Source organism: Colletotrichum paranaense (assembly GCF_030867605.1).
Source record: "Colletotrichum paranaense strain IMI 384185 chromosome Unknown Scaffold_1.1, whole genome shotgun sequence".
Taxonomy (NCBI): domain Eukaryota; kingdom Fungi; phylum Ascomycota; class Sordariomycetes; order Glomerellales; family Glomerellaceae; genus Colletotrichum; species Colletotrichum paranaense.
Window position 1 is genome coordinate 2,429,574 of NW_026848959.1, and position 17,918 is coordinate 2,447,491.

At 52.1% G+C, this 17,918-nt stretch overlaps 5 protein-coding genes across 5 annotated transcripts; 2 read left to right on the forward strand and 3 right to left on the reverse strand.

Moving 5' to 3' along the window:
- Nucleotides 1-2,185: 2,185 nt before the first annotated feature.
- CPAR01_00884 (flavocytochrome c) lies at nucleotides 2,186-3,745 on the forward strand (the record flags this gene model as incomplete). Its single annotated transcript, XM_060485174.1, has 1 exon — nucleotides 2,186-3,745. The coding sequence occupies one exon, from the start codon at nucleotides 2,186-2,188 to the stop codon at nucleotides 3,743-3,745; it is 1,560 nt and encodes a 519-aa protein (XP_060356031.1).
- A 398-nt stretch (nucleotides 3,746-4,143) lies between these two features.
- Nucleotides 4,144-5,551, reverse strand: CPAR01_00885 (subtilase; the record flags this gene model as incomplete). The annotated part of the gene is made up of 3 exons (XM_060485175.1): nucleotides 4,144-4,410; nucleotides 4,492-5,007; nucleotides 5,069-5,551. The coding sequence occupies 3 exons, from the start codon at nucleotides 5,549-5,551 to the stop codon at nucleotides 4,144-4,146; spliced, it is 1,266 nt and encodes a 421-aa protein (XP_060356032.1).
- Nucleotides 5,552-7,787: 2,236 nt separating this feature from the next.
- Nucleotides 7,788-8,986, reverse strand: CPAR01_00886 (uncharacterized protein; the record flags this gene model as incomplete). Its single annotated transcript, XM_060485176.1, has 4 exons — nucleotides 7,788-8,615; nucleotides 8,669-8,737; nucleotides 8,792-8,894; nucleotides 8,952-8,986. 4 exons carry the CDS (start codon nucleotides 8,984-8,986, stop codon nucleotides 7,788-7,790), a joined length of 1,035 nt encoding a protein of 344 aa, XP_060356033.1.
- Nucleotides 8,987-10,176: 1,190 nt separating this feature from the next.
- CPAR01_00887 (uncharacterized protein) lies at nucleotides 10,177-12,142 on the reverse strand (the record flags this gene model as incomplete). The annotated part of the gene is made up of 4 exons (XM_060485177.1): nucleotides 10,177-11,296; nucleotides 11,361-11,536; nucleotides 11,590-12,053; nucleotides 12,115-12,142. The coding sequence occupies 4 exons, from the start codon at nucleotides 12,140-12,142 to the stop codon at nucleotides 10,177-10,179; spliced, it is 1,788 nt and encodes a 595-aa protein (XP_060356034.1).
- Nucleotides 12,143-14,320: 2,178 nt separating this feature from the next.
- On the forward strand, nucleotides 14,321-16,141 carry CPAR01_00888 (uncharacterized protein; the record flags this gene model as incomplete). The annotated part of the gene is made up of 3 exons (XM_060485178.1): nucleotides 14,321-14,393; nucleotides 14,475-14,880; nucleotides 14,923-16,141. The coding sequence occupies 3 exons, from the start codon at nucleotides 14,321-14,323 to the stop codon at nucleotides 16,139-16,141; spliced, it is 1,698 nt and encodes a 565-aa protein (XP_060356035.1).
- Between the last annotated feature and the right edge of the window lie 1,777 nt (nucleotides 16,142-17,918).

Consider the following 17,918-nt stretch of genomic DNA (forward strand, 5'->3'; position numbering starts at 1 on the left):
TATATCTGCGAAGCAAAATGTTATCGCGAACTCCGTCGTCATTTTCAAAAAAACATCGCCGACTAACATTGCTTATACGTCAAGGACAGGATTCGAACCTGCGCGACCGAAGCCACTGCCTAAGCTGAAACCAGAAAATCCGATAGCAGGGCAGCCCATTAACCACTCTGGCACCTTGACTGTTGTTGGATATTGATTTGGGGCGCTGGAGGGACCATGTTGTGCAGCGACACCTAGTTGAGATTGGCTAGCTCTCTGTCAACACGACAGGGGCATGCATCCTGCACAGCTGGGTGCCACAAAGCAGCGGCGAGAAGCAGAGCTGCTTCACGGAACTCATTGAAGAGGAAGTCTGACCATGACGAATGGTTACTACGGCTTGTAGCTCTCCTGTAGCAGTCAGTCCGCGAAAGTAACCGGAGGAAGTGTGTGGCAATTGTGCCCGTTGCAATGCCGTCGCGGCGATCCCGTGTCAACTCTCATCATGGCTGTCTCCAGTGTAGGGAACGCCGTGTCAGAGTAAGGCTCTGCGGGTTGATGAAAAGTACGCCGAAAGGTCTCCAGCTAACAAGCTGCCCAGTGTAATGAAGACAAACCATATGCAGTCGCTGCCGAAAGAGAGGACGTGAATGTGTGTATCGACATTTACTAGAGTCGCAAGACACATACTCGAATCTTTCGCTGAGCAAGGCCGCCCTGATGAGAATAGAGCAGTTGCAATTGGTGACTTTCGGGATATGTTTCTACCACATACGCCAACTCCGAACTGGCCGGGCTCGGACCCGGCAGCCGACTTTCTATTCGGCCATTACTTCGGTCATTTGGCGGTGTTCCTTGTAAGCCCGCCGAGCCAGTCCGGGGTTCTGTCAGTGTACCAGCAAGTGATCGGGCGACATTTGATGGCACAAAAAATCGTGTATCGAACTATTTTTGCCTTTTCTGCAATACACCTCGCAATCGTGGAAATTTGACTGGCTCACCCAGAATGTCCATGTCGAAACGTGTGATGACTGGTCTTCATCATAGGGTGTTGGCTTTGGAATCGTGCCGTCCGGCACTCGTAGGGAATTTGACGCCTTCGACTTGCGAAGCAGCGCTGATGGCTGCGGGGCTTGTAGTTGCGTGCTCTTTCGCCATTCCGTTGGCAGATCCGTCCATGGATACTTAGGACCCCTTGAGTCAAGTGATTCAGGTCGCTCGACTGTTCTAAGGGGCTGTCACGCTCTTGCGTCTGGGCCCGGAAGATCTCGACGACGGAGCGCACCAGGCATCATGGCACATCCATCAGTCGGTCATGGTGACGTTGATTAATGAGTTACCGTGGCCAGATGCGGAAGATTTGGTTATGAGACCTATCTGTGACATCGACAACCTCGGAGATCGTGAAGCCTCAAAAGAACAGCTCTAGAAGACGCGAGCGTCAAGTTGCTGAAATGACTGAGAAGCGTGGCTGCAACCACCAGGAGACATTAACATGTTGCCTGCATGTGGCCAGTAACAGTTTGCACTTCCTACATCAACCTACTGCCAGAGATTCATTGCCACTTGCTTTGGCTGCACACTGGGCTGTGTGTCTATTTAATGTTCATCCCCAGCAGGCGTGGTGAATTCGTGCCATGCGATCGTTGGTGCAGTAGAGGAGCATCACTTGCCTCTTATCAAGTGGCCTCTGAGTCTCCCTGAGCGTGATCAAGATATGAGATGTCATGAATGTCTGACCGCAAGGCTGTCGTGACGTTGGACAATGGATGTTGGACGTTGGCGGGGGACATGGAAGATGGGAAGAAGCAGTCACGTGGCACTTCGGTGGTCCTGCAGTTTTGAACATTTGAGGTTCTTCATCCATAAGGTACCTAGGTACTGATACAAGAAGCGGCACCTTCCCTAGGCGGTTTAAAAGTCACAAGAGAAGGAAAGAGAGAGAGGGGAAATGGAAAGAGCTGGACTTACCGACCTTCACCGAAGGATACCCCGCCCATCCAGGTATCCTGACCTGTCTCACCGAGGCCCACCTCGAAGCTACCGAATCTGGCCACCTTCTCTCCAGACGACATCGTACGACTCAAAATCATCTGACATGTCACCAATTACCCACAGTACTCCGAAGACATGCCTGGCACTTATCACTATATAGCTGCAACCTTACTCACTAGGCGGCCGGTACTTTTCTCCCATTGAACCTGCAATGTTCATCCGTCCGATCCGCCGCTACATCATTGCTCTCGTCTTTGGCATATTCGCAGCCATCCTGGGCATGCTATACCACCGTCCCATCAGCAAGGCATTGAACATACTCTCACACACCGCACGATTCTCATCATTGGCTCATATGGCGCAATCAACCCGCAAACCAGTCATTGTCGTCGGCTCCGGCCTAGCTGGTCTGTCCGCAGCACAGGAGGCGCTCAAGGCCGGTGTATCGGTCCGGATGCTCGACCGTGCCCCGAAGCCTGGCGGCAACAGCATTAAGGCATCGTCCGGCATCAACGGCGCCGGGACCCGCTTTCAGAAGGCTGCCGGTGTGGACAAGGATCACCTCTTTTACGACGACACTGTCCGTTCTGGTGGCAAGCGATTCGCCCAAGGTGAGGGTGTGGTTCAGCGCCCGAAGCTCGTCCAGCTCTTGACCGAGAGCTCTGCGGATGCTGTTACCTGGCTTGTCGATGAAATTGGTGTTGATTTGAGTGTTGTTGCCCCTCTCGGCGGACACTCCCTTGCTCGAACCCACCGAGGGGCCGGCAAAACCCCGCCAGGAGCAGCTATCGTGACAACTTTGCTCAAGAAACTTGGGGAGAATCCCGAGTTCCAACTTACCAATTCTGCTGAGGTCACATCGCTCAGTGTCACCGATGGCGTTGTGAATGGTGTGCAATACGTACAAGACGGCGAGCAGCACGACTTGGATGGTGCCGTGGTGTTTGCCGTCGGTGGATTTGCCGGTGACGCTAACGGACTTCTCGCCAAGTACCGCCCGGACCTCGCAGGTATTCCATCAACGAACGATGCACGACCGGCTTCCCATGGTATCTTGGAAGCAGTGGGCGCAGAGTTTGTCGACATGGATAGCGTACAGGTACACCCGACCGGGTTCGTCGACCCCAAAGACCCCGAGGTCCGGTACAAGATTCTTGCTGCCGAGATGCTGCGCGGAGAGGGCGGCATTCTGCTGTCGGACAAGGGCCAGAGATTTGTGAACGAGATGGAAACGAGGGAACAAGTCAGTAAAGCAATTATGAACCTCCCACCAAAAGAAAACGGTGACGTCAAGCAGTGGGACATCACCTTGCTCATGGACCCCGGTGCAATTGAGGTCTCTGAGGGTCATTTGGGTTTCTACTTGTGGAAGGGCCTGATGGAGAAGAAAAAGGTCAAGGACTTGAGTCCAGCTGTCATCGCCACGGTAGACGAGTACGCCGCGGCTGTTGCGTCAGGCACCGATTCGGCCTTTGGAAGACGGACATTTGGCCGATGGAGGCTTCCGGCTGGCGAGGCCAACCGCGAAGAGGAAGTATGCGTGGGCCGCGTCACGCCCATCACTCATTTCACGATGGGAGGCGCATCTTTCAACGAAAATGCCCAAGTGCTGAGGAAGGACAAGACAGCTGTCGATGGCCTGTGGGCTGCTGGAGAAATTACTGGCGGCATCCATGGCGACAACCGCCTGGGAGGTTCATCACTGCTCGAATGCGTGGTCTACGGAAGAATAGCAGGACAACAGGCCGCCAAGGCCGCGACAGGTTCATGATTTTATAGCCTTTCCCTAATGACGAATGAGTTTAGCCGCGGGAGAATTATTCAGCCAATGCTTTCAAAATCATCCACTTCAACGCATGCAAGTGATCGGTTCGTCAATCAGCACCTAATTCACCAAGTACCTAGAATGGTGGACTAGGTAAGTGCATGGATTGCCTAATGGAGGTGGAGGCAATTCAGCCATGGTTCGTTGAAGAGGATGGTCTGTACAGATTCAAATTGAAATCTAATCTACATGATAGAATGTCATAGGCCGGGCCCTTCCCGAGAACCCAAAGCCGTGTCGTCGTTACGTCCGCCGCATCCCCAGTGCTACTGGTCCAGTCTATACGGCTTTACGCCAGACTGAGGAAACTCCATCACCGCTATTTCAACTTCGTCTCCATCCATCTAAGCACGAGGGGCGAACTTCCTGTTCAGCTGTCTGCCAACCACGGAACCGTCCGTGGCCTTGGCGGTGCCGTTTCCAGCAAAGCCGTTGTTGGCGAGCTTGTTGACAGTCTGGCGAGGCACTTGGCTGATGGCACCGTCAAGCGCCGTCTCGGCGATGTAGCTGCACAGCTGGACGGGATCCGAAGGCGCCGAGCCGAGACCGAGGAGGTAGGCTGCGAGACCGGCGATGTGGGGGCTCGCCATGGACGTACCGGAGATTGTGTTCTACACATTCATGAGTCAGTCTGCTTTCCTCGGAGAGATCATCATAGATGGGAAACATCTCGTGAAAAGGGGTAAGCTTACAGTCTTTCCACCGGGCCAGGTGCTCATAATGTTGGTGCCAGGCGCCAGGATATCAACAGAAGCTCCAAAGTTGGAGTACTCCGCCAAAGCGTCAGTCTTGGTGGTCGCCCCGACAGTACACACGCTCTCCTCGCTCGCAGGCGAAGAAGTAGACGCATCCGCCGCCTCATTGCCCGCAGCAACAGCCAAGAAGTGGCCTGCCTTCACAATCGCCGCAGCAGCCTGGTTCACGGCCGTTGAGGTCTGCCCGCCGAGCGACATGTTGACGACGACGCCCTTGGCGCAGCCCGTCTGGCCGGCGGCGTCGGTCGCGACAAAGTCCATACCGGCGATGACGCCCGAGTTGGTGCCCTCGCCGTTGGAGTCGAGGACCTTCACGGCGAAGAGCTTGGTCTTCTTGGCGACGCCGTAGGTTGCGGAGCCGACTGTGCCCGCGACGTGGGTGCCGTGGCCCTGGCCGTCCGTGTCTGAGCTGTCAGCGAAGTTTGCGAGGAAGGTGGCGCGGCCTTCAAAGTCCTGTGAAGAGGTCAGCTTTGCAGGTCTCACTTGTTGGGTATGAGGTTGGATGAAGACTCACTGGGTGCTCGATATCAATGCCGGTATCGACAATGTAAGCACAGGTACCCTCTCCGGCGCTCTCATCGTAGCTATACGTAGTCGAACCCGGCGCTGTGCTGGACAATCTGGCAAGACCCCATGGCGCGCTCCTCTGCGTAGCCTTGATCGTCACGATGGCGTCCTGCTCAATAAAGTCGACGTCCGGGTCATTCTGGAGGCTCTCGAGTTCGGTCGCGTTCAGTGTAGACGCGAATCCGCGGAGGTAGGGGATGCTGCCACTCTCGCTACCGGCAAAGTTGTAGACGTGGTCGGCGTCAGCGGAGAGGGTCTTCATGACGCTTTGAAGAGCGCCGGTCTTGGCCTCATTCTTGAGGCGGACGATGTACTTGTCCGCCACGAGAGTTGCGCCCCGCGGCTTGATGAGGGGTGCTGGCTGAGCGCGGCGTGAGGGAGCCGCGACGGCGGCGAGGGGAAGAAGGGCGAGGATTGTTGCGGCGTGCATCGTGACGTTGGGTTTGGGTGTCAGTGAGGCGTTGAGATGAGCGAGTGAGTTGTATAGTGAGCGAGTGGATGGTGTCTAAACGAATGGCTGTGACCTGTGATATGATTGAGAAGCCTGGCTGAGTGTTGAAGGCGATGCTTGATGAACACGATATCCAAGGTGCAGCAGACCGACCGGTCTTATACCATCCTTCGTCCATCTGCATGATCCCATGGACCATGATCCAGCGCACTGCAGCAACGCTATCTGAGCTGGTTTACGAACTATTCCTTTTCCCTTCCGCAGTGACCGCATCGAGTGGCCATTCACCCTTCCAAGTCGGGCAGGTGGGCAGATCCGCAGTCGATGACAGCTCGAATCCAAGCCCTTCAAGCGAGCCGCATCCATGACCCGACGCTCTCGTTGGAAGAGACGCATCGTGGGCCCCCTGTAGCGGTTTGAATTAAAGGGACCCGCGGTGAGAAGTGCCGGGGACCAACCAGGAGGCCGTAGAGAGCCTCAAGTCGAGACGCAAGTTCACCGCTGGGACCCAGGGGCGGGAAAACTGCTGGTGTACTAGACCGGACCAACAGGGCTGGTGAGCTGGTCGCTGTGATGCGTTGGTGTGCGTTGGTTACAATGTCGTGTTGGGCGCTGCGGACATGGGGTGTTGGGATGTCGATCCCCCTCTTCCGTCCAGGAACATCTTCTGCACCTCCTCGACACGGCAGTGGCTTTGCGGATCGGGCGAGGTGCGCTAGAGACCCATGTTCCATTTTCGAGAACGAATCCTAAGGGCAACTTAAACGGGGAGGCAACAACAAGTCGCTATTATCAGGTTACGGCGATGGGGCATTGTTGATGATCGTACGGCCTTTATTCCCCCTTCTCCCCTTGATTTCGCAGCAGAACAGCCTAATGCTAAATGTTAGCTGCGCTCACATGAGTGGTTGATTGGGTTATATCGCCTCAAAATTAAGCATGAGCTGCCACGACGCTGGCGGGTCTCTGGGACATGGGGGAGGGAACCAATCCCGGCCGGAGAATAGCTTCAATGACCTTTTACCCACAAGACTTGGAGAGGCGATCCCCAGGGGTCCTTGAGGCTCTGATTCGCCCTGCGCCAGACGCCGCCCAGAAACGACCCGACATGCGGATCTTCGTGTCTCACTTCCTTGTGTAGCCGCCAACCAACGTTTCCTTTTCTCTCAAGTAAGAGATGGTGCGGGTTAACGGGGGTCGTGCGGTTAAGTCTGCGGCGGGAAAAAGAAGCATAGCCTAGGGTGAGCTTTATCGGGCGGTGCCATGTAGGGACCAGGTCGTCACCTGATGCTTGTATAACGGCTGGGGTTTGTTGGGACGTCTACGGGTGGTGATTTGCGTAGCTTCGTCCGACCGTCGATGGGTCTGTCTTATTGCGAATCTTCCGTCATGTTACAGGTCTTCTTATCGGATGGTTGACGGGATCCAAGCGGATCCTCGCGAACCGTAGATTGGCATCAAGTGGAAATTAGGTCGTGACCAATTGAATTGCCAAACTTCTGTTTGTTTCTCGATGAGATACTTGATAGACGTCTGCCAAGCAGAATCATGTCGCACTTGTCGATGGTGCGATTGTTCCCAGCAGAGGGGACTTTTGCTACGACGGGGATCTTGGTGAGAGATGGACCATCCAACCCACTTGATATTATCTCGATGCCATCCATCTCTGAGCTTTGGGTTCAGTCACATGGGTTTCTAGTTTGGACCTGCCAATCGTGGTAGTACTGGACGGTTCGGTACTGACTCGATGTTGCACGTACATACACAAGGCCAATACGATGCGGGTGGCCGTGATGCCCGGAGCCCGGAGCCGGCGAAGCTTTGTCTCACGGTCGATACACCACAATTCAGATAGATTCATGTGAGACAAGATAAGAGGCCAAAGCAAGATCGAGCTGGTTGAGGCGACTTCCACCCTTCTTGCCGCTGTCATCCTACGCAACGTTCGGAGTACTTTAGAGCATTTCCGTCGAATTTTCATGATCCTCCAAACTGTGCTCAGATTTCCTTCATAAGATCACCGGGAGCGTAGAAAGAATGGTTGATATTTCACGATTTGCCCAAAGTTTTCCAGGAATTCTTTTCATTTTACTCTAAAGAATGACAACTACTGATCTAGAACGACAGACAGTTCCTGGAGCGGGTACAAGCATGCGCTCGATTGAGTGGAATCTCACATCGAAACGATACCTAAGATGTCTGTATTATGGCAACTTTAGGCCTTGACAGCAGACTGCAGCTTCAAGCGGCGGAAGCCACCGCGGCAAGAAACCTCATTCTGAAGCTCAACCATTCTCTTCTGGTCTCCAGTAGGGTCCGCAGAGTCCTCATCAAGAGTCCACTCGAGGAACTCGTTGGTGTAGTTGGGCTTGAAGCTCTCATCCAGGACACCAAGCCTCTTGCCGTATTTGGTAACCTTGGTCCAGTCGCGCTGAACATTCTTCAGATCGTGCGAGAAGTAGGCAAAGCTGCGCTCAAAGATCTTGCGGTTCAGGTCGGAGCCCATGACGGGCTTGAAGTCGACATACTCCTTCCAAGCCTGCTCCGGGTCCTCCAGCACGAAGTCCGTCGCCTTCTTGACGGCTTTCATGAACTTGCGCACCTTGTCCGGGTTCTCGGCGATGAAGGACTCGTTGCCGATGTACAGGATGGTGCAGAAGCAGCAGCATCCAAGCTCGGCGAGCTCGTCGATGCGAAGCATCTGCACGTCCGTCTTGGGACGGCCCTGAGCGGCGAGCCACTCCTCAAGCTCGACCATCTGGACGTTCTCCAGACCGATGCCGGCGTCAATGGTGCCCTCGATGATGGCCTTGGAGACGTTCATGCCACAGCGCACGGCGGTGTACTCATCGGGTGTCATACCGTAGTGCGATGTCAGCTCGTCGATCTGAATCTTGCCGAATTCGCCGACGTAGCCGATGCGCTTGCCCTTGAGGGAGCGGAAGTCGGTGGTGATGCCCGAGTCCTTGAGGTAGACGACGCCGGTGAAGGGCTCGTCGAGGAGACTGCCGATCGACAGGACGGGGAAGTCGCGAGCCTTGGCCTGAATATGGAATTAGTTTCGAATGTTACAGGACGCATGAGGACAAAGCATACGGCAAGGGTGTGAATCATGGCCTTGAAGCCGAGGTCGACTTTGCCGGTACCGATGATCTCGGTGACATCCTGCGATCTGATCAGCGGGCACTCTTTGAGGTATCCCGGTCAGGAAATCCATACGCTGGGGTCGTTGGGCTCAAGAAGAGCGACCTTGATGCCTTCTTCTTTGAAGTATCCCTTGGCCTGAGCCAGATACAGCGGGGCGTGGTAGGGCGTAGCGTGCCTGACGACTCCGTCAACTCACATTCGTAACAGTCATCACGCGCAGGGCAATCCTAACCAGTTGGTGAGGAAAGTGATCTTATCAGTCGACATTTTGAGAGATCAAGCGTGATGCTGCACGGGTTAGTACACTCAAGTTCTCATCACTCGTGCATGGGGGCAGGGATTGCCAAAGAAGCATGTCCTTTCGCTGGTATTATCCAGATCAAGTTCACCGGTATTTCTCAGATCAACTCATTTCCTGGGCCCGAACCCACCCAAGTGCGCTTCTCGATCGATGAAAGATATCGAGAAGGATTTGGGTGCAGGACACAGTAGACGAGTTGAACACCCGGATGCGTTCTTCTCTTACTTTACCTCGATCTGTAGATGTTTCCATTGCGATAGATGCCATGGCTCTTTGACGCGAGCGTCGTACCAGGTCTTGGTTTGGTATGTGATTATTGGTGGTTGATGATAGTGAGAATATCAATCGTGAGTATTTTGACGAAGACAAAATCACCAGACGGTGCAAAATGCGGGAGACATGAGGGTGATATATCGCTCGTCGGGAGGGGTAAGTTCCTGATCGCTTAGACCTTTGCATAATCCCCTCACTTGGCCGAAGCTAATTATGCATTTCGGCCTGGCATCCGGTTGCCGGACCAGTCGAACTGCGTCATTCTTCATTCATCGTGAGTGACTTTGAGCTGGCGCCGAAAAACGTGTGCTTGTGAATTAAAATGGATCGTGATGCAGAAGTAGTGGCCTGATCCTACGTCTGCCCAATCATCATTTGGCCATTCCATTCAAGTGACGATCCTCTTGGTACCAGAATGTATCACAAAAGTGGTCTCGTAGGCTCAATTCTGCCCCAAGAAATCAAACGGACCTGACCACGGAGCCGCAATTCGTCAGAGGATTTCCCAACAGGATCACTCGCTCGAATCCCTTAATAGGGTGTGCTAAATAGCTACCCACAAAACATGCTTTGGATACGTAATAGAACATGAGCAAAATGTCTCATTCTCGGGGTTGCTCCGCGCATCCGTGTCTGCCACCGTGGGCGCCGGGTTACTCCGGGATGGGAATGGAATAGATCCTTCAAGACCTCCGGTCCCGCACCGAGCCGGCTTAGGCCGATGTTGGCCGTGCTTTGACTGTGTTGCACAATAGTGCCGATGACAGTGCATACGTTGCATAAATCTGGATAATTCAGAGCAGCGGGCTGACGAACTGGTGACAGTAATGAGTTGACCCCACGTTGATTACTATCAAAGCACAAGCATCCATCACTTCGCCAGTCACTTCGTCGGCGTTGACGGCGCAGTAGACTCACGGCCCGTCCCTGGCCGCTGTTGGCTCATCTCAATCATCCCAGAGTCACTTGTCGCATGATATCGCCGCTCCTCCATATGCAGGTCGTACAGCCCTCCTTCCTTGGACACCAGAGTATCGCGATAGATCCATAATGACTTATACCGTGGCTCACCAGTGAACCCTTTCTCACTGGGCGCGCTCGTCGTCCGATCCCGAATCGCCATCGTCCTCATCACCTGTGCCATTTCAACCGCACCACCATCGGGCACCACGACCCGGTTGGCCACCAACGCAGCCACAATGCCGAGAACAAGCTGAAGTGAGGCCGTAAGGATCAAAATCAGGTTGATCATCCCCCAGTGTGAGACGTTGAGCTTCGTGCCCTTCATAGGCATGGTCCCCTCGATAACAAGATTCGTATTACTGTCAGCGCTGATTGCGACCACCCCGATAGCAAACCGCGATAGCATTGCCTCCATATCCGAGGTTGTCCCATTCATAGGTGTGCCAAACACCGACTCGGACGGATACATCTGATACTGAAAATTGGTATCATTGACGAAAGACGAGGCAGCGTATCCTTGTAGAGCGATGCCGGCTGAGGCCAAAGACGTGAGGTTGGCGCCGATCTGGTGCTCGGCACGGGTGGCGTTCGCGACTTGACCGATTGTCACATTGCAGCTGTAGTACCAAGGTGAGGTATCCGATGCCTCGAATGCCATGACCATAGAGCATCCTGTCCCGCAGTCGAACTGGCTGTAGGTCATGAAGGTCGTCTGGTCGGTTCCGCCTCTGTTCGGGATGAAGATATCCCAGGATCGGTTGTTTTCGAGTGCTACCGTCACGTTGGTAGTCGTGCCGTTGCCGCCGCCTATGACGGGCCAGGCTGTGCATTTCGCCGTGGAGTTGACGCTCCGGTCTGTTGCGACGGTGACTGGGTTGGCGTCAGGATCCTTGATGGAGGCTGTGGAGGTTTCGTAAAAGACATATTTGCACACCGTATCTGTGCAGAACATCAGGGGATCACTCGGGACGTGGATCGCTCTGGCTAATGGGGCAGCTGATATTTCCGCCGTGTCGTAAGCTAGAGAAATGGTTCCGTAGCTTGGAAATTGTCAGCTGTCAGCTCGTAGATATGGAGGATCGTGGGACTCTGAACAAGACCGACCTGTTCGCTGTGTACTGTAGAGCACCTAGAGCTTGAGTCTTGGACTTGACGACCTTCTCAGTTTCGATGGACGCCATGTTGGCGATAGACACATTGCCTGGTACCAATAGAGCCCGCTTATCGGCTGTATCTGTCGAGTAACAGAGGCCGATTGCTGCGAGACCTACTTGAGAGCCCTTGACGATCCGGTTAGTGACATCGCTCCATAAGAGGCCTCAAACTCCCTTACGATTGTCAAGATGAGCCATCCAACGGCAGCAAGATGGATCGACCACCTTTTCGACCTCGCTGCCAATGCAATGGTGTGCTTTAGGTTGTCGGCCTGCAAGATCAATTCCACCTTTCTCTTCGACCTGTACCGACGGCTCAGGATCCACCATCTCAGCTCGGCCACCATGTGGTTGAGACTACTCGCCACTGCGAGACCCAGCGCAATCGAGAGACCGGTGATGAGGGCGTTGTACTGTCGCTTCGTTGTTTGTGTCATGACGCTCTTGTTAGAGTAGGTCCATATGACGACGTAGATCGAAATAATAATGACCATCGTGATTGCCCATCGTGACAGAACCTTCCCTAGTACCTTCATCTTCGACTGTCGGCTTGCGGGCAGGCCGCGGAAGTGGCCATTGTCGGCATCGTTGCGGAGAATCGAGGCGTTTTCCAGTTCATCCTGGGCTGTCAAAGTTGGCAGCGCTGGAAGCCATTCACGTTAGCAACCGGTCTCCATATGGCGACGGGACCCTCGATGACATACTTTGCGCTCTTCTGAATGGGTAAGGCATCGTGTGAGCCGTCTAGAGGACTGGCCTCCCACTGATTGAAGCGGTATGCACGTGCACGTGAGCGATTGCCTATGAAGGCATCTGCGGTAATCGATAATGTCCACAAGACACCTCGAACGAGAAATGCAAGGTTAATGTCACGAAGGATACCGTAGGGAATGACATCTTTAAAGCTCTCCCGTGTGGATGTGGATACAACCCCAAGATGGAGACCAAGTCCAGCCCACTTAGCCTGGCTTCTAAATTCCTGAACGTCAAACAACAGGCCTGTTGCCGGCCGGTTGCATCGACCGGGGCAATGCCGTTCGTCGAGAACGCGCCCCCACAGGGCACGCCGAGTCCTCTCCAAGAGGCCGTGGTATTCAAGGGAAATTTCGAACACGCAAACTGAAACATGCAAGATCTTGATGGGCGGTATAAGACCCCAGAAAAGCCACCTTTACGATAAATTTCTACAACAATAAATTCTGTCGAAGAAGTCAATGTCTAAGAATTGAAGAAAGCAACAACGCCTCCAGCGACGATGCGCCAAAAAATATCAAGGACTCGGCAGAACCCACGACAGTGGTCCACCACAGCCGCGATTGATGATTCATGCGCTTCAGGGGTTCCAGGGCTGAGAGTCAGGCCGGCAGCCCTGCCAGCTCAAAAACGGACAGCCCGAGATGACATCTTTGCTCTTCTAGGAGGCAAGAAACTAGGGACCTTTCGCGTGGATCCGAATACCTAATGGGGCCTAAGCTGAGGTCTTGATCCTAGCGATTGTCCGATGAGTCTAAAGTCTAAACTCTCCTGAAGCGGACCCGCGCAAGCCGCCGTCCGCAGTTCACAGGCAACTGGCCCCAGAAATCTTTTCCAGCACGCAAGTCTGAGTTTCTAGGCCTGGAGAATGCTCCAAGCTTTCGTAATCTTAACCGACTCTCGAACATTCCTCTGGATTTGGAACACCGGCCGACGCGTTCCAATGCCAGTGATGTATCTTTTTGTTCAAAACACGTGCTCACTCAGCCGCTGAGTAGAAAAAGCAGAGCTGTCGCCCCTGATGCGCCGTTCAAGGGTCTGGCGTGAGTGACGCGGACACTGCAGCAACCAAGAGCGATTGAGCCGAACCAACAAAGGCCACCCACCGGAACACCGCCAAAACGCTCAGCCGCTGGGATTTGTTACAAGTAGACGTTGACAGATTGACATGGCTATGTCTCCCGCTATGCTAGTGCCCCGTTCGGACGAGGGAGCCGAATGGCTGGGCCGTATTGAGGCGGGTGTCTCGCAGCCCGCGCGCACCGCTGCCAGGGCCGACCTTGTCCTGGGCTGGCCACACGTGGCCGGCATATGGTACTCCATAATCAGTTATCAATCAGCTCAAATACTCTATATTCATTTTTGCAAATAAGATATGGCTTGTATGTCAGCAGTCGCGGAGCGTTGCTCTCTAATTACGTGGCAATTATATTGGTCCGGAGAGGCGCAAAGTCGCGCAATTTATTACTCAACTTGTCCTGCCAAGTTGTTGAAGAGTAGACAACGTCGGAGGATGTTTTCTGTCAGCGAGATTGATTAAACCTCATATCTTGTACATACTGTCGCGCGCCTCGGTCGAGGTGCCTTCGCGGGATCGGCTCTCAAGGTAAGCTACTCCGTAGGGTATCTTGAGCTCGCATGTATATTTAGCCTTGACCTGAATGAGCGCCTGCGAGATCTAATGCGGGTAGATGAGTAAGATCCAGTCATGTGACGGATTGGCCTTGGAAGCGGGGCCAAGTTCTACCTCACGTTGGTTTGCAGCCTGACGATAACCAAATTAATTCCAGTATGCCTTTGAAGAACATGGGCTATTACTTCATGACATATCCGCTAACGGAACGTACACTTGACTGTGACTCGAATATGTCTACGGACACGACGTTTCTATGCTCTATTTGCAAGCAGGTAGTTCAGCCAACATCGAGCCACTCCACCTCCAGTCCTTGGATCACGCCACCAGACCAAACTCTCGACGCCTTTCGAAAGGCAGTATTACGAGACTGCTTCATCTGCTCAAAATTATGGGACTTAAGTGAGCTGCACAGGATAGGGTGGGAGTCCTTAGATCCCCAATTATGGCGGCCATTGTCGTTCAGAGTCGACAAGGAATATTATGAGGGTAATGATATTCTCCACCAGATCAGAGTGATAGTCATGTACCGAGATCCCACGCAGACCCATAGCGAACGTAGTACAGAATTACGATTCAGGCTGATTCCTTCATCTGGTATGTTCGACTACTCAACATATCGATGCCCAATCCAACACTCCAAGTAAAATGCACAGCAACTGCTAACATTACCGACAGAGAGAGAATACGAAGATCTTTTCTCGTTCGACAAGATTGACGAAAGCACTGGCTCCACAGGAACTCTTGACTTAGCTCATTCCTGGTTTTCGCAGTGTTTCCATGGCCATGATCAATGCAAGCGGCTGCCTACCTCGGCTGCCAACTGGCTGCCAACTCGCCTGGTCGACATAGGTTCCAGGGGGGAGACAACCTGGAGACTTGTTGTAAGGTCAGAGAGTTCAAAACTCAAGCGCTATCAACCGCGGCCTCAGTATATGACCTTGAGTTACCGGTGGGGTACCGAACCTCAAAAGTTGGTTTTGTCATCACACAACCTGGATTTACTGGGTCGTGGAAGTCCCATTGTGCAATTACCGCAAACATTCCAGGACTTGGTTGTAGTTGCACATCATCTTGGCATCCGGTATGTCTGGATAGATTGTTTATGCATCATACAAGACTCCAGGAATGACTGGGAGAAGGAAGCGCTCACGATGAGAGAAGTATACACTAATGCAGCGTGCAACGTTGCAGCATCTGCTTCGAGTAGCCCTGCTGGAGGATTGTTCCGATCTCGTGTCACAAAGGACATCCGGCCGGGCATCGTCAAGTCAAACCTCGCTTTCCAAGAACCCGGGGAGTTCTACATGTTTGATAAAGGATATTGGGATCGCCACCTCCTGTATGGTGCTCTGCACACCAGGGGATGGGTGTTCCAGGAGCGGTTCTTATCACCGCGACAAATCTACTTTACAAGAAGTCAAGTTATGTGGGAATGCTTAGAGGAACACAAATGCGAGGGATTTCCACGAGGAATTCCACTTCATGAATCCTCGAAAAGCATAAAACGCCTCCTTTCACCACAAAGAAATGACGATGAGACCAAAGTTGAAGGCCTCATGCCATTCAATACTTTGGATCTTTGGATTGATATCGTCGCTACTTACTCCAAGTGCGAATTCAGCGTCAAAGAGGACAAGCTTTACGCCCTAGGGGGCATTGCCAAGCTCTTCCAGGAAGTTACAGGTGACACCTATCTTGCTGGCTTGTGGCGCTCACGTCTTCTACATCAGCTAGATTGGTATACATTGATGCCACAGCCGAGGATCATGAGCAAATACAGAGCTCCATCCTGGTCATGGGCATCTGTTGATGGGCCAGTACAGCCAACACACCCTGCTCACGGATATCACTTTCTAGCAGAGGTAATGGACGCAAGTGTGACAACGACAAGTGCGGGAAACGACTTGGTCAATGTAATCGGTGGTAGCATAATACTGCGAGCGAAGGTGTATGATGCAACTTATGAGCGAGAATCCCCACTTACAAACGATGGGCTCATCCATTTCGGCTCTAAAGACGAGGCCTTGCCTCCATTTACGACATGGCCTTACCTTGATGCAGTTGAGGACAATCTGAAAAAGAGCGGTCACACATCACTACTGCCCTTAAGAAATCAGGAAGTCAATTGGGAGGATCTTGAAAGGGACCAGTCTGGTGATACAAATGACGTTACTTGTCTCATCCTGGAGAAAGTTGGCGCGTCCAAAAACACCTATCGTAAGATCGGATGGATGTACCTTTGGGGAGGAAGATCTCATGGTAAAGAAAACCAAGATGTCATAGACGCTATTCTTTCAGCCCATGAGAGTGATCGAGGATGGACACAGATCATTTTGGTTTGAAGAGTGAACTAAAGCAGAAAACCCCTGAAGCCTTTTCGATAATACCTGTACCGCTTTCTTCTGGGGGACTTTTATTAATGCAAAGCAGATCCAGCCCATGCCACGCTTTTACATGATGAATCTAAAGCAACAAGGTGGTATAATATCCAGTATGAAACTCTGACACGACATGCTCCTAGTCGTTGGCCGTTCTCTCCACAACTCGGTAGCCCACAAGCAGGATGTTCTTGCCTGACGGCATCTAACATGATTTATTGTTCTCATGCACGAGGTCAAAGGCCGTTATGGATGCATCGTTGCCGTCTCTGAACACATTGCATCGAGATCACACCATTATCCGTTTGCTCCACCTGTAAGTCCTACTTTGAAGGCAAATTTCGACCTCAACGATCAATACTATCTCTGGATTTCAGAAATTAGATGTGTGAGCTCAGAAATTCCCATCGCGCGGGGCTTGTTTCGACAAAGTTGGATGCCATTTCTTTTACCGTTACAGTCATCCCAGGTTTTCATGCTCTGCGGATGATCATGGTAGATCAATGGATTCGATGATAACTGTCATTAAATAAGAACTCGAGACATGATTCTATACGCATACCGACATAAAAAATCTATAGTTTTTTTCTCTGCAAATACTATGTTCCACTTCAGCGCAGTTTTGATCTGATAACGTGGTATTTGAAGCCGTCGAGAAACGGAGCTTAGGGGCCAATATCATACGATGCCTTGTAAGAATCTGCAAGCATACTTTTGATCTTAAATCTAGCTTCAGCTTTACTTTGACGATTAAGGACCGATTGAACATAGCGGATGCAGTTGAAAACGCCTTGTCTCGCTGTAGTACCTAGGTCTATGATCAACCAAGGAAGACATTAATCCTTGAACAACCAGACACAATTTGGAGGTTCGATGCCGTATTGTGAAATGATTCTTTGGATTACAGTACCCGTAGTACTCTTCAATCTCACATCTATATTACGCGGGCTAAAAGAGATGTAGCGTTCTATCGGATCCACGCAAGCAAATACAAAACCAGCGAAGCCCAAACCGTAGCTGCGTCATGGACGTGGTGATAGCATACTGACATAGCTATAACAAGGCAAAGTAATCGAAACAATATCGCTTTCAGCCAAGTCATGCCATGTCACTATTAGTGACAAACAGAGAGCGATGGACTTACCAGCAAATAACGGCCGATTCAGTAACCCACAAGACCTATCCCATGCCCGCGGCCGGTGAAGTATGTATCACCAGCACATATCATCCATTGGCGAGTACAGTTTTTCATGTAAACTTCAGAACTCATGCATAGTTCTTTACACAGAAAAGACGAGAAATGCAAGCAATGAAAGTTATTTGACTTCAGCTCAGTTCTTGTTAAATGCTGTGGGCCAAGAACTCACCTTTGTTTAGACGCAATATTCTTTCATTCAAGAAACTACCTACTTTAATTACTCTAGAAACTCAAGGACAGCTACAAATCGTTGGAATTGCACAGGGAGAAAAATCATAAAAATGGTAGATACTTAGGTTCGAGTACTAGTTAATGCTATTTCTTCCATCCACCACTTAACCTGTGGAACACTGACGGGACTGGAGCCTCTGCCGAAACCAAGTCAGGAACTATGACCAACTCCTGGCTCAGCCGTACCCCTGACTTGTCGGAAACAATCCGTGATCCGCCGGCCTAGACCGCGGGAAAAAGACGATGAGAGTTCCTTAGTCATTGTAAGTGCCCCAGTCGGGCGCAAATAAGCTTACTGCCAAAGCAGATTTG